At 47.5% G+C, this 13941-nt stretch overlaps 1 protein-coding gene and 1 long non-coding RNA gene across 3 annotated transcripts; one reads left to right on the forward strand and one right to left on the reverse strand.

The window, feature by feature from the left end:
* Positions 1-1947: 1947 nt before the first annotated feature.
* Positions 1948-8059, reverse strand: LOC147007947 (uncharacterized). Its single transcript, XM_085866155.1, has 7 exons — positions 7841-8059; positions 7525-7646; positions 6482-6589; positions 3945-4052; positions 3462-3593; positions 2859-2956; positions 1948-2638 (listed from the first exon to the last, which is right to left on the reverse strand). Exons 1-7 carry the CDS (start codon positions 7906-7908, stop codon positions 2174-2176), a joined length of 1101 nt encoding a protein of 366 aa, XP_085722281.1. The 5' UTR covers positions 7909-8059; the 3' UTR covers positions 1948-2173.
* Positions 7492-11544, forward strand: LOC147007948 (uncharacterized). Of its 2 annotated transcripts, XR_015053791.1 has the most exons (4): positions 7495-7670; positions 9841-10001; positions 10149-10359; positions 10635-11544. It is a non-coding gene; the product is annotated as an uncharacterized LOC147007948 (long non-coding RNA). The 2 variants fall into 2 exon arrangements; XR_015053790.1 differs by having other exon boundaries at positions 7492-7670; positions 9841-10359.
* The last annotated feature ends 2397 nt before the right edge of the window (positions 11545-13941 follow it).

Consider the following 13941-nt stretch of genomic DNA (forward strand, 5'->3'; position numbering starts at 1 on the left):
AGGACGGAGAGAAAGGGGCGTGGAAAGAAGAAGGCGGAGCCACGGAAGGGCCACGATGAGGACCAATGGCGAGCGGCGCCAGGACGGAGAGAAAGGGGCGTGGAAAGACGAAGGCGGAGCCACGGAAGGGCCACGATGAGGACCAATGGCGAGCGGCGCCAGGACGGAGAGAAAGGGGCGTGGAAAGAAGAAGGCGGAGCCACGGAAGGGCCACGATGAGGACCAATGGCGAGCGGCGCCAGGACGGAGAGAAAGGGGCGTGGAAAGAAGAAGGCGGAGCCACGGAAGGGCCACAATGAGGACCAATGGCGAGCGGCGCCAGGACGGAGAGAAAGGGGCGTGGAAAGACGAAGGCGGAGCCACGGAAGGGCCACGATGAGGACTAATGGCGAGTGACGCCAGGACGCTGGTCCCACCTCCGAGACGTGTGGCTCCGCCTTCGTCTTTCCACGCCCCTTTCTCTTCCCTTGTTTCACCCTCCCCGAGATCAAACCATTCAGTTGTTATTCAGAGAAAGGGGTGGGGGGGTTTACCCCAAATATTGGTATTTTATTAAAAAAAATAATCTTCTCAGAAACTGCCAGACAGATCCAGACCAAACCCGCCACAAGGCATCGAGACCATGCCATGACCTCAAGCTGTGCTCCTCATGGCCGTATCTCCCCTGGAAAGGTGGCCACGGCCTCCCTCCTCTAATCCCTCAGATTTTGGGATTCAAAGTAACCGTCAGTCCCTCACGGGGCTATGTTTTTCATTGGAGTAATGATGGAAAGCGTCACATGTCAAACAAGACTGGGAATAACATGGCATGCTGTGTTGTATTTTCTGCACAGGATCGAGGCTCATGGAAGAGTGAGGTGGCAGAGGGTAAAACGGCAAAGTGTTGACACTGGGGCTGCTGTGGGACACACGAAACCAGGAAATTAATAGAGAGGAAAAAGAGGAATGAGAGGAGGGGAGGAAACACAGGAACCTACACCGAAGAGGGTTGGAGAGGGACGGCCGGTCGGGGGTAAGTGGGGGTTTCAAGATTGCAGGTCAGGATGAGAGATGACGTGAGGTGCTGCTGCAACACATCCTCGAATCCAGGAGGGAAGGACGGGATTGAACCGTCTCCAGAAGCTGGTTCCACAGAAGTGAGTAAACAGTGGAGGTGTGCGGAAAACCTGGATTTTGGGATGGAGGAGAGTCAGATAAGCAGAGGGAGCGAGACCGGAAGAGAGGTGGTAATACCAGAGATGTGAGAGCAACGGACGATCCTTCGTCCTCATCTTTAGATATCCCATTAATGTTGAGACCTCTTAGACTCATCAGATGCGATGCTGGGGCGCCAGCCAATCGGAATATTTCTCAATGATGGAGTTGTCCGAGGGTGAGAATGAGCTATCAAGACCCAGTGAAAAATACAAAAGCAATAAATCACCTGATGGACTCCTTGGATTGCTTTGTTGACCGTCTCCTTACCGATTCCAGTCCAGAGCCATCGCCTTTGAAGAAGAGAAGTTTGGGTATTAGAACGAAACCGGGAGTCTGGAGACCCAGAAACAAAGGTCCATCTTTCAATCTCTTCCCATAAATTTATAACACTTGTTTCACTCCCCACCGGTTGCTTTGTGTTTAATTCCTGTGGTTGTTCAATCGCAACAACCCATACTAATCGCTCAGGCAACTACTGCCTTAACCCTTCCTCAATTATTGTACCCGATCCCAAAGAGAGGATGATCACCTGTCTCTGTTATCATCTGAACTCAAGCATTTGGACATCGGTATTGCATGTGCATGGTCGGAGGCCATTTTGAAATTAAAATACTTGCAGGGTCGAGCTGAGCACACGATAAACTCCACCTGTAATCGAGTTAACGTGCAAGGTTTCAGCTTCCGACACCCTTCTTAACCCCATGGGACATCATCTTGAAAGTGGCCAACATCACCCATCCGACACGCTGCTTGAAATGTGTGGTTTTACAACAACAACGTTTTTATTTAAAGTTGCACCTCTCAAATTTTAACACACGAAGCAGCTCCTCATTTCGAGCTTCGGAAGTGTTCACCCGTTGTTGTCTCGTTTACATTTTTGGAGATATCAGGGAAAAAGTGTCCAATTTCGGTTTCTGAAAAATCATGTTTTTTGCACCTGCATGGAAGGACGTGTTAAAAAAAAGTCAATGTCTATTTACATCGGCTCTTCATGTGGATCACGATTGTCCACATCATCCCGGTTAACATCCATCGGTTGTTCCCTTGTATTGGGACGCTCCTCGTGGAAGTCACAGTCAACATCCATGGGCTCCACAGTGAAAACTCCATCCATATCCATGGGCTCCACCGTAAAAACTCCATCCACATCCATGGGCTCCACAGTGAAATCTCTATCCATATCCATGGGCTCCACCGTAAAAACTCCATCCACATCCATGGACTCCACAGTGAAATATCTATCCATATCCATGGGCTCCACCGTAAAAACTCCATCCACATCCATGGGGTCCACAGTGAAATCTCTATCCATATCCATGGGCTCCACCGTGAAAACTCCATCCATATCCATGGGCTCCACCGTGAAATCTCCATCCACATCCATGGGCTCCACAGTGAAATCTCCATCCACCTCCATGGGTTCTTCAACACCGACTGGAATCTGTGTGACAATATCATGAGAATTAATTGTTCTTGCTCTTTCGTTGGATTGTGGGTAAAGTTGTTCTTGTGGGGGAATAATGGGAGAAATCTGTAGTTACTTTCTTGTGACACATCGGAATAAGAACAAACTTCAACAAGAATATAACAGAGAGACACAATCTTATATCAAGAGGACTTCCTTGGTTGTTTCAAAGGTAATTAACGATTTTTGGACATACTTGTTCATCCTCATCGGTGGGAATCTTGATGCCCTGAGCCTCTCTCAGCAGGTCTTGGTACTGCCCAACATCAGGTCCTGCTTTCTCTGTTACCTGATCTGAAGGATAATGTTAATTCAAAGGTTAAAACTACCTTTCCAGGTGTGGTACATCATTGTTTCATTTATTTATTTATGACATTGACACATCTCAACACCGAAAATGGACCGGCAGGTGAGTTTGGAGGTGAAATCTCCTTACCTTTGGGCCGTCCGTTGTGGGTTCGATTCCTGACACGAATATAAACCCATCCAGGTTATATCAACGACTACAACGTGGAGGGACGTTAACCTGGGGATCATTCGGCTGGCATGAGGATGTGGACATTGAAGATCTCATCCCTATGTGTCTTTTACTCAAGAGAAGGTGAGTCATCACCTGGTACCCCCCCAAACAAATTCACAACCCATGCCCTACCCTGACAACACGGAGCACTGCATCAGTGGCACAGCTACCTCAAGGAGAAATGATGTAACCAGTACCCTCGTGCTGCATCTGCCCCGAAGGTGAGGGTGAGGGAAGCAGGTGTGTGTGGAGGGAAGTGTACTTGTTTGCTGTGTTTACCTGTGGTTTCTCTCTCCTCTTCATCAATCACACTCAGGTCAGACACCTGTAATGTGAGGTCAACACCCATATTGTCAAGATGATGATCTCCTTCTCCTTCTTCTTCTTCCAGGATCATTTCTGCCAATGGATCTGAAAAATAATGTTTGTGAACAGGTAAATTACCTGTGAGTCCTGTTGTTCGGAGCACTGCTGTTTCACCGTTTTATTTAATTAATAAATTTACAATTAGGAGACATCTCAGCACTGGGGATACACAGCACGTCTTGCTTGTACACAGCTTGGCTCACTGGTACACAGCTCGACTCTCGTACACCACATGACTTTTTCCACAGCACGACTGGTACACAGCACGACTCTTTTACACAGCACGACTCACTCATACACGTCATGGCTCTTTTCCACACCACAATTCACACGTACACAGCATGACTCACACGTACACAGCGCGATTGGCTTGTACACAGCACAACACTTGTTTACCTTGAAAGCGATTCCATTCTTCTTCATCCCACAATCCTGCATCGTACACCTCACTCAAAAAGTTGAGAAATTCCTCAACATCAGGTTCCTTGTTCTCTGTGACCGGATCTGAAAGATGTTTATTCGAAGGTGAAATCTACCTGACCAGGTGTGCTACATCACTGTTTCATTTACTTATTTACAACATGGTAATATGAGTAATATTAGTGAGTAATCGTAATTTATCACTCACTCATGCACAGCACGACCTGCTTGCACTCAGCACGACTCACTCATACACAGCATGACTCACACATACACAGCACGACTTACGCATACACAGCACAACTCACACACACACACAGAATGACTCACTCATACACAGCACGACTCACTCACACACAATGACTCACTTATACACAGCATGACTCACTCGCACACAGAATGACTCACTTATACATGCATGACCCACTTGTGCACAGCATGACTCACTTGTGCACAGCACGACTCACTCGCACACAGAATGAGTCACTTGCACACAGAATGAGTCACTTGTGCACAGCATGACTCACTCGCACACAGCATGACTCACTTGTGCACAGCATGACTCACTCACACACAGCATGACTTACTCGTGCACAGCATGACTCACTTGTGCACATCATGACTCACTTGTGCACAACATGACTGACTCGCACACAGAATGACTCACTTGTGCACCGCATGACTCACTCGCACACAGCATGACTCACTTGTGCACAGCATGACTCACTCACACACAGCATGACTTACTCGTGCACAGCATGACTCACTTGTGCACATCATGACTCACTTGTGCACAACATGACTGACTCGCACACAGAATGACTCACTTGTGCACCGCATGACTCACTCGCACACAGCATGACTCACTTGTGCACAGCATGACTCACTCGCACACAGCATGACTCACTTGTGCACAGCATGACTCACTCACACACAGCATGACTTACTCGTGCACAGCATGACTCACTTGTGCACATCATGACTCACTTGTGCACAACATGACTGACTCGCACACAGAATGACTCACTTGTGCACCGCATGACTCACTCGCACACAGCGTGACTCACTTGTGCACAGCATGACTCACTCGCACACATCATGACTCACTTGTGCACAGCATGATTCACTCACACACAGAATAACTCACTTATACACAGCATGACTCACTCGCACACAGCATGACTCACTTGTGCACAGCATGACTTACTCACACACGGCATAACTTACTCGTGCACAGCATGACTCACTTGTGCACAGCATAACTCACTCGCACACAGCATGACTCACTTGTGCACAGCATGACTCACTTGTGCACATCATGACTGACTCGCACACAGAATGACTCACTTGTGTACAGCATGACTCACTTGTACACAGCATGACTCACTCGCGCACAGCATGACTCACTTGTGCACAGCATGACTCACTTGTGCACAACATGACTGACTCGCACACAGCATGACTCACTTGTGCACAGCATAACTCACTCGCACACAGCATGACTCACTTGTGCACAGCATGACTCACTTGTGCACAACATGACTGACTCGCACACAGAATGACTCACTTGTGTACAGCATGACTCACTTGTACACAGCATGACTCACTCGCGCACAGAATGACTTACTTGTGCACAGCATGACTCACTCGTGCACATAATGACTCACTTATACACAGCATGACTCACTCACACACAGCATGACTCACTTGTGCACAGCATGACTCACTCGTACACAGCATGACTCACTTATACACAGCATGACTCACTTATACACAGCATGACTCACTCACACACAGAATGACTTACTTGTGCACAGCATGACTCACTCGTGCACATAATGACTCACTTATACACAGCATGACTCACTCACACACAGCATGACTCACTTGTGCACAGCATGACTCACTCGTACACAGCATGACTCACTTTTACACAGCATAACTCACTCGTACACAGCATGACTCACTTGTGCGCAGCATGACTCACTCGTACACAGCATGTCCTGCTTGTAGTCAGCATGACTCACTCATACACAGCACGACTCACACATATACAGCATGACTCACTCGTACACAGCATGACTCACTAGTACACAGCACGACTCACTCGTACACAGCATGACTCACTTGTGCGCAGCATGACTCACTCGCACACAGCATGACTCACTTGTGCACAGCACGACTCACTCGTACACAGCACGACTCACACATACACAGCACGACTCATTCACACACAGAATGACTCACTTCTACACCGCACGACTCACTCACACACAGAATGACTCACACATACACAGCATGACTCACTCACACACAGAATGACTCACTTATACACAGCACGACTCACTCACACACAGAATGACTCACACATACACAGCACGACTCACTCACACACAGAATGACTCACTTATACACAGCATGACTTACTTGTGCACAGCATGACTCAGTCGCACACAGCATGACTCACTTTAACACAGCACGATTGGCTTGAACACAGCACGACACTTATTTACCTCGAAGGCGATTCCGTTCTTCTTCTTCATCCCACAATGATGAATCGTACACCTCACCCAGAAAGTGGAGAAACTCCTCATCAAGTTCTCTTTCCTCTGTGACCTGATCTGTAAGATAATGTTTATTTAAAGGTTAAAACTACCTGACCAGGTGTGCTACATCACTGTTTCATGACGAGCAAAATCGAAGATTGTTGAAGTATATTGGTCAGTCGATTTTGTTGTTCTGTCTGTCTGTCTACCTGTCTGTTTGTCTGTCTACCTGTCTGTTTGTCTGTCTACCTGTCTGTTTGTCTGTCTACCTGTCTGTTGATGGCATGCAGGTGACAAATTTTAACCGATCTTCAGGAAATTTCACCACATGGTAGCGTTTGTCATAAGGAAGAATCCTATTGTTTTTGAGGTCAAAAGGTCAACATAGGCCAAAGGTCAACAACTTAGGTGAGATTTCTAAAATCCTCAATTCTCATCCGATTGACTTGAAAAAGAGGATTAATATTTCAGATCACTCAATTAAACGAGACAATTATTTTTGAGGTTAAATTTGCTTTCTTGATTTTGCAAGTTTCGTGCTCTGTACGACGTCTGCTTGTTTATTTATTTAATTATCACATGAACACGTCTCAACACCGAAAATGGACTGGCAGGTGAGTTTGGAGGTGAAACCTCCTTACCTTTGGGCCGTCTGTTGTGGGTTCGATTCCTGACACGAATATAAACTCATCCCGGTTATATCAACGACTACAACACGGACGGATATTAACCTGGGGATCCTTTGGCGGGTACGAGTATGTGGACATTAAAGATCACGTGCCATTGTGTCTTTAACGAAAGAGAAGGTGAGTCATCACCTGCTATCCCCCCCCCCCCCAACAAATTCACAATCCATGCCCTACCCTGATTACACGGAGCACTGCATCAGTGGCACAGCTACTTCATGGAGATATGATGTAACCAGTAGCCTCGTGCTGCGTCGGCCCCGAAGGTGAGGGTGATGGAAGCAGGTGTGTGTGGGGGGAAGGGCACTTGTTTGCTGTATTTACCTGTGGTTTCTCTCCCCTTGTCATCAATCAGACCCATCCCAGATCTCTGCAACGTGAGGTCTTCAACATCCACAAGGCCAAGATGGTGATTCTGTTCTGCAAGGATCTCTCCGCCATTGGATCTGAAAAATAATGTTTGTAAACAGGTAAATTACCTCTGAGTACTGTTGTTCGGAGTACTGCTGTTTCACTGTTTTATTTAATTAATAAATTTACTTTTAGGATACATCTCAGCACTGGGGATACACAGCACGTCTTGCTTGTACACAGCTTGGCTCACTCGTGCACCGCACGATCCCCTTTTTGCTGGGTTTACCTGCTGTGGTTAAACTGATCCAAAAGGTCCTTCCCAACAAGAGACCCAAAAGGACTCGGTGCGGCCATATCCTCGCGGGGCCCAACGATGCCTTCAGTGCTCCCGTCGTTGTTGAGAAATGTTTATTAAAGTAAACAAACGGCAAGTGAAACACGTCCACTGTTGTGGAAGCGTGACGTCATAAACGTGTCGCCCTTGACAACAGAGCTTGTTTGTAGTGCATCCATGGTTACAATTCCTTGTGCCAGTTGCTGTGAAAGAATAAGGAATGACATGAGTGCGCGTCGGTTTTTCTCATTCAAACTAAACTTTCACACTTTGTATTCATTTTAAATCATGATCACGATTTTAACCCAAAACTCACTTTTAAATATGAAATATTTATTTATTTATTTTTAAAAACCCATCGTGCTTTGAGTTTCCCACGTAATTTTAACATCTGTCGAGGAGATTACAGGTGTCAGTGTTGGGGTCTCTGTTGAAGTTATAGTTCATGATGGAAACATTTTAATTTTATTCACACGAATGTTGGAAGTATTCACGTTGGGGGGGCAGGGGGGAGGAGGGGTCAGGGTTTTCTCTTCATGTGAGAGGGGTAATGATTCCAACTGAAGGAAAGCGACATTGTCTCTCTCTCTCTCTCTCTCTCTCTCTCTCTCTCTCTCTCTCTCTCTCTCTCTCTCTCTCTCTCTCTCTCTCTCTCTCTCTCTGTCTCTCTCTCTCTCTCTCTCTCTCTCTCTCTCTCTCTCTCTCTCTCTCTCTCTCTCTCTCTCTCTCTCTCTCTCTCTCTCTCTCTCTCTCTCTCTCTCTCTCTCTCTCTCTCTCTCTCTCTCTCTCTCTCTCTCTCTCTCTCTCTCTCTCTCTCTCTCTCTCTCTCTCTCTCTCTCTCTCTCTCTCTCTCTCTCTCTCTCTCTCTCTCTCTCTCTCTCTCTCTCTCTCTCTCTCTCTCTCTCTCTCTCTCTCTCTCTCTCTCTCTCTCTCTCTCTCTCTCTCTCTCTCTCTCTCTCTCTCTCTCTCTCTCTCTCTCTCTCTCTCTCTCTCTCTCTCTCTCTCTCTCTCTCTCTCTCTCTCTCTCTCTCTCTCTCTCTCTCTCTCTCTCTCTCTCTCTCTCTCTCTCTCTCTCTCTCTCTCTCTCTCTCTCTCTCTCTCTCTCTCTCTCTCTCTCTCTCTCTCTCTCTCTCTCTCTCTCTCTCTCTCTCTCTCTCTCTCTCTCTCTCTCTCTCTCTCTCTCATTGTTCAGTGTGGGTGGTGGTGTATGTGTGGTGGTGTGGATATTGTTCAGTGTGGGTGATGGTGTATGTGTGGTGGTGTGGATACTGTTCAGTGTGGGTGGTGGTGTATGTGTGGTGGTGTGGATATTGTTCAGTGTCGGTGGTGGTATTTGGCTGGTGGCGTATTCCTGGTGGTGAATGTGTGGGGATTGTGCAGTTTAGGTGGTGGTGTATTGGTGGTGGTTTGTGGGTGGTGGTGTATGGCTGGTGGTTTGTGAGTGGTGGTGTAGGGGTTGTGCAGTGTGGAGATTGTGCAGGGTAGGTAGTGGTGTGTGGGTGTTGGTGCTTAGGAGCTGGTTTGTGGGTAGTGGTGTATGGCTGGTGGTTTGTGGGTGGTGGTGTTTGGGTGGTGGTTTGTGGGTGGTGGTGTATGCCTGCTGGTGAATAGGTGGTGGTGTGGGGATTGTGCAGTGCAAGTGGTGGTGTATGGGTGGTGATTTGTGGGTGGTGGTGTATGGCTGTTTGTATATGGCTGGTGGTTTGTGGGTGGTGGTGTATTCCTGGTGGTGAATGGGTGGTGGCGTGGGGATTGTGCAGTGCAGGTGGTGGTGTATTGGTGGTGGTTTGTGGATGGTGGTGTATGGCTGGTGGTTTGTGAGTGGTGGTGTGTGGGTGTTGGTGCTTAGGAGCTGGTTTGTGAGTGGCAGGTGGTGGTAGTTGTTTCTGCATAAACTACCTTGTGGGTTGAGAACAGTGGTCAAAGCACAAGGATCACCTTGTGTCCGGCAGCGCGAGTGCATCTCCATCCACATCAGCCAGGCGGGCGTGCAGATCGGCAATTCGTGCTGGGGGCTGTATTGTCTGGAGCACGGAATCCAGCCTGATGGACAAACGCCCAGTGATAAGACCATGGGGGTGGCAACAACTCTTTCAACACCTTCTTTTTTGAGGTGAATGCTGGGAAACAGGTTCCTCGTGCCGTCCTGATCGATTCGGAACCGGACGTGATTGGTGAGTGTCGGAGTGAGCAACCTGTCGATAAGTTTTTTCTTCCTCCTCCATATCTTTCCTCTTTATTCCTCTTTCTGAACTTCCAGCTTTTGCGGTAATTTACCTTCGTCCTGATGTTGAGGTTGTGCCATCCTTCTGATGAAGTCCTTATAGACAAGTACCCGTCCTTATAGACAAGTCTTCCACCCCGAGCAACTTATTTCGGGCAAAGTGAATGCAACCAGCAACTATGCTCGGGGCGACCACACCGTTGGAAAGGAGATTGTGGACCTGGCTCAAGACCACATCCGTAAGCAGGTAACATCACAAAGGATCGTTTCCTCAAAATAAGCTCCGAAGTTTGTTATTTCTTTTTTCCTGGCTTGCAGGGACTTTGTTGCCTCCTGTTGGTCCGGTGATGATGTTCGAGTCCAGAAAAGCTTTCAAAAACGTCACACACAAACAAACATCGCTGCTCCACCAAGAGGATGTCACAAAGTTCCGAAGCAATTCTTGTAGGTTCTATTACTGTCACGGAATAACTACTCTCAATGCCAATGGTTATGACTTGTGATGTATTTCCTGAACCCCAGGCGGACCAATGCACGAACCTGCAGGGTTTCCTTATCTTCCACTCCTTAGGGGGAGGCACGGGTTCTGGCCTTTCCTCCCTGCTCATGGAGCGCCTCTCCCAAGAATATGGAAACAAGTCCAAGCTGGAGTTCACCGTGTCCCCGTCACCTCAAGTGTCTACCGCTGTGGTCGAGCCATACAACTCCGTTGTGACGACCCACGCCATGCTCGATCATTCAGAGTGGACCTTTATGGTGGACAACGAGGCCATCCATGACATATGTCGGCACAACTTGGGCATAGAGTGTCCGAGCTTCATGAACTTGAACCGCCTTTTGGCACAGATTGCGTCGTCCATCACTACCTCGTTAGGTTTCGATGGCGCACTCAATAATGGCGAACAGCGTTGACCTGATGTTCGCCAAACGCGCCTTCGTGCACTGGTATGTGGGAGAAGGAATGGAGGAGGGAGAGTTCACTGAGGCACGGGAGGACCTCGCAGTGCTGGAGAAGGACTATGAGGAGCTTGGACAAGACTTGTGTGAGTGGGAGGAGAGTGAGGGAGAGGAATTCTAGATGGTTTGGCCCCTCTCTTATTTCTCTCGTTGTTGTTTATTGCATTGTTCTTGTGAAGCTTGTTATTTATTGTATTGTTCTTGTTAAGTTTGATGTTAAACCCGAGAGGTTAAACACTTGACTTGTTTCTTGAGTCAAAGTTTTGAACAGCAGTGTTCCTGTTTTGAAGGAAGTTGGAGGTCAGGGTACCTCCCTGTACTGCATCCTGACCTCCCAAAACTTGTGTTACTGTGGTTGGTGGAAGGACTCAAACTAAAGATTGCTGTTTTAATAACCTTCCTTATTTATCCTTCCCTGCACTTTGATTCATTCATGTTCCCTTTGAGTTAAACTTCATTAAAAGCCTTTTTTCGAGATTCTTACCTCGTACTTTACCCATTGTAGGTAGTTTGGTGAAACGTAATATGATTAATATTGTTACTATCGTCACATTCGAACCAGCGTCCTGATCCCAATCCTGACTATGAATGTTATGGTGGACAGTGGGATGGACACGAGGTCAAATCTTCCACCCAGACGAGCACCAAGTTAGTGACCGATGGTGCTCAGACACCGTGTCCCGGGAAAGCCGAGCAGATCGTTTCTTCGGTTTCCGACGTTGAGAAACGAGATCTGTCGCTTACAGAGGGTTAATCTGGCTGAAACGATGGGAACCAAGTGATGTACCCAGGACGAACCTCTGTGGTTTCAAAACCTCCCAATGAGGGCTTTTCATGCCAATTCCCAACGACGATGAGTTTGACTCATGTCACGGTTATAATTTCCAATTCCGAACTCCACACCAGACCGACACGTCAATGGTGAGAAAACAGGTTTATTGATAAGAAAGCAAAGAGGGATAGGAAGAACAAAGAAGGGAAACACTTCTGGTTTTGTGTCCAATAAATCATCCCCTTGCAACCATGAACTGTGATGGCTTACACGATACTTTATCCATTCACACAACAAAGAGTCAGACAGGGAGAGGTCACGAGACAGAAAAACCTGGTTACACACGATGCCTTAGTGGGGTTGGTGTGGGCTGGTGGTGAGAGTGGGAGAGAGAGAGAGTGCGAGAGAGACAGAGAGAGAGAGAGAGAGAGAGAGAGAGAGAGAGAGAGAGAGAGAGAGAGAGAGAGAGAGAGAGAGAGAGAGAGAGAGAGAGAGAGAGAGACAGACAGATGTCTTGAGCGGCGCCACGTCTGGGCTCCTTGGTTTCTTCACTTTATCGGCGACAAAATGTCCAATCCTAACCCTTTCATCCGTATTACAGAGCTGGCGATAGCTTCATTGTAATTATACAATATCATACTTTTTTTCAAACGTCTTTATCCCCACAGTAAAATATTGCACATAAATAAATAAAAAAATGGATGGAATGGCGGCCAAAAAATGGTGAGAATCTTCCGCATCATTTCTGGTGTGGCATCCTCGACCCTGTCTGTGCCTGTCTCCCCCAAGTATCTACACGATGCACGCGGTCCACCGTCATCCGCATCTGAGTGAAACTGCCTAAATTCTGAACCAGTGCTCACCTCCACTCATGTATTCCTCTTTTCCCACCTGTAGAACCGCCTTCCACACTATTTGTTTCATTCTCCCCCCTGCCCCGGTCTTCACGAGAGCTGTTCACCACTATCTCATGTCATCCCCCATTCACAGCCGTAATCTGTCTCCGTCCGTTAAATGACACCCACCCCTCCCAAAATTCTCCTTATGTTTCCATCTTGTCCACCCCTTGTGTTCTCGCCTCCCCTCATCGTTACCTACATCCCTTGTTTGTCCGTGTCCGTCTCCCTTCTCCCACCACCATGCTTTTGGCGTTTCCCCTTTCTCCTGCTGTTCCCTTTGTTTGACCAAGAATGTCCGAGGTGACACACACACACACACACACACACAATTACATAAACACCAGTCTGTGAATTCCAGTAAGGATTATTATATGTACCCTCAGAATACCCGCCCCACGGGCAGTCTTGTTCCAACCATGAAACACGTCCCTTTATTTGGACAGTGTATAGGCAACTGACAGCTGCCTCGATCGCTCCCGAAAAATAAATAAAAAATGACCCGGGTTCCACGGTGAAGCAAAAACATACCGACTGCTAATAATTCCAAACACCTCACTGTGCAGGAAAACGTGGGGACAGGAACACGACACTGTAAATGGTGGAGACTTGTAATACCCTCTCCCACCTGGAGGTGGCGCCACATGATACACATTTACATGGAGAATTGATGTCCTCCCCTCCACCCCAAGACCACCAGCAAAGATAAAAACACCCCGATACACGAATTGGGGTCATGCTGATGTTATGGAGCAAGTGTGGATGTAATAGGCTAAGAACTGCAGGAGTAGCGCGACAAACAAACAAACTTTTGAAAGCAAATTATCGTAGGGATACATAGGGTGTTCCAAAAAGACCCGGACATCTTTGGTTGTTAATAATTTTCGAACCACAAACGATCCAACAATGCACTTTGGTTTGAATGAAACAGAAACTCATAAAGTTTTGTGCTCACCATCAACACACTTCAATGTGCGCAGGATATCGAGGCGGAACATGAGTACTTACCGTGTTCATCTCAACATGTTTGTGGCCACCAGTGCGCTCGCAGCTGTGATCCGAGAACGAAGATCCTGCAGCTTTGCCACCTTGGTGTTGAAGCCAACATCTGTGACAAACTCCCACAGAAAACAAAAATGAAGTTGTGGTTATGTCTGGTGATCGTGGGGGCCAGGCGGGTTGGTCTGTCTTGGCCAATCCAACG

This window comes from Eptatretus burgeri, chromosome 23 (assembly GCF_056783735.1).
Source record: "Eptatretus burgeri isolate ZD-2024b chromosome 23, Ebu_testis_v1, whole genome shotgun sequence".
Lineage (NCBI taxonomy): Eukaryota > Metazoa > Chordata > Myxini > Myxiniformes > Myxinidae > Eptatretus > Eptatretus burgeri.

Excerpts from the sequence above, each read along its gene's own strand:
- LOC147007947 (XM_085866155.1), bottom strand. The coding sequence starts at position 7,908 with ATGGCCGCACCGAGTCCTTTTGGGTCTCTTGTTGGGAAGGACCTTTTG. Across the intron at positions 2,957-3,461 it reads AGAGGAGAGAGAAACCACAG|ATCAGGTAACAGAGAAAGCA; the intron begins GTAAACACAGCA and ends ATTATCCTTCAG. Across the intron at positions 2,639-2,858 it reads CCACCGATGAGGATGAACAA|ATTCCAGTCGGTGTTGAAGA; the intron begins GTATGTCCAAAA and ends ATTGTCACACAG.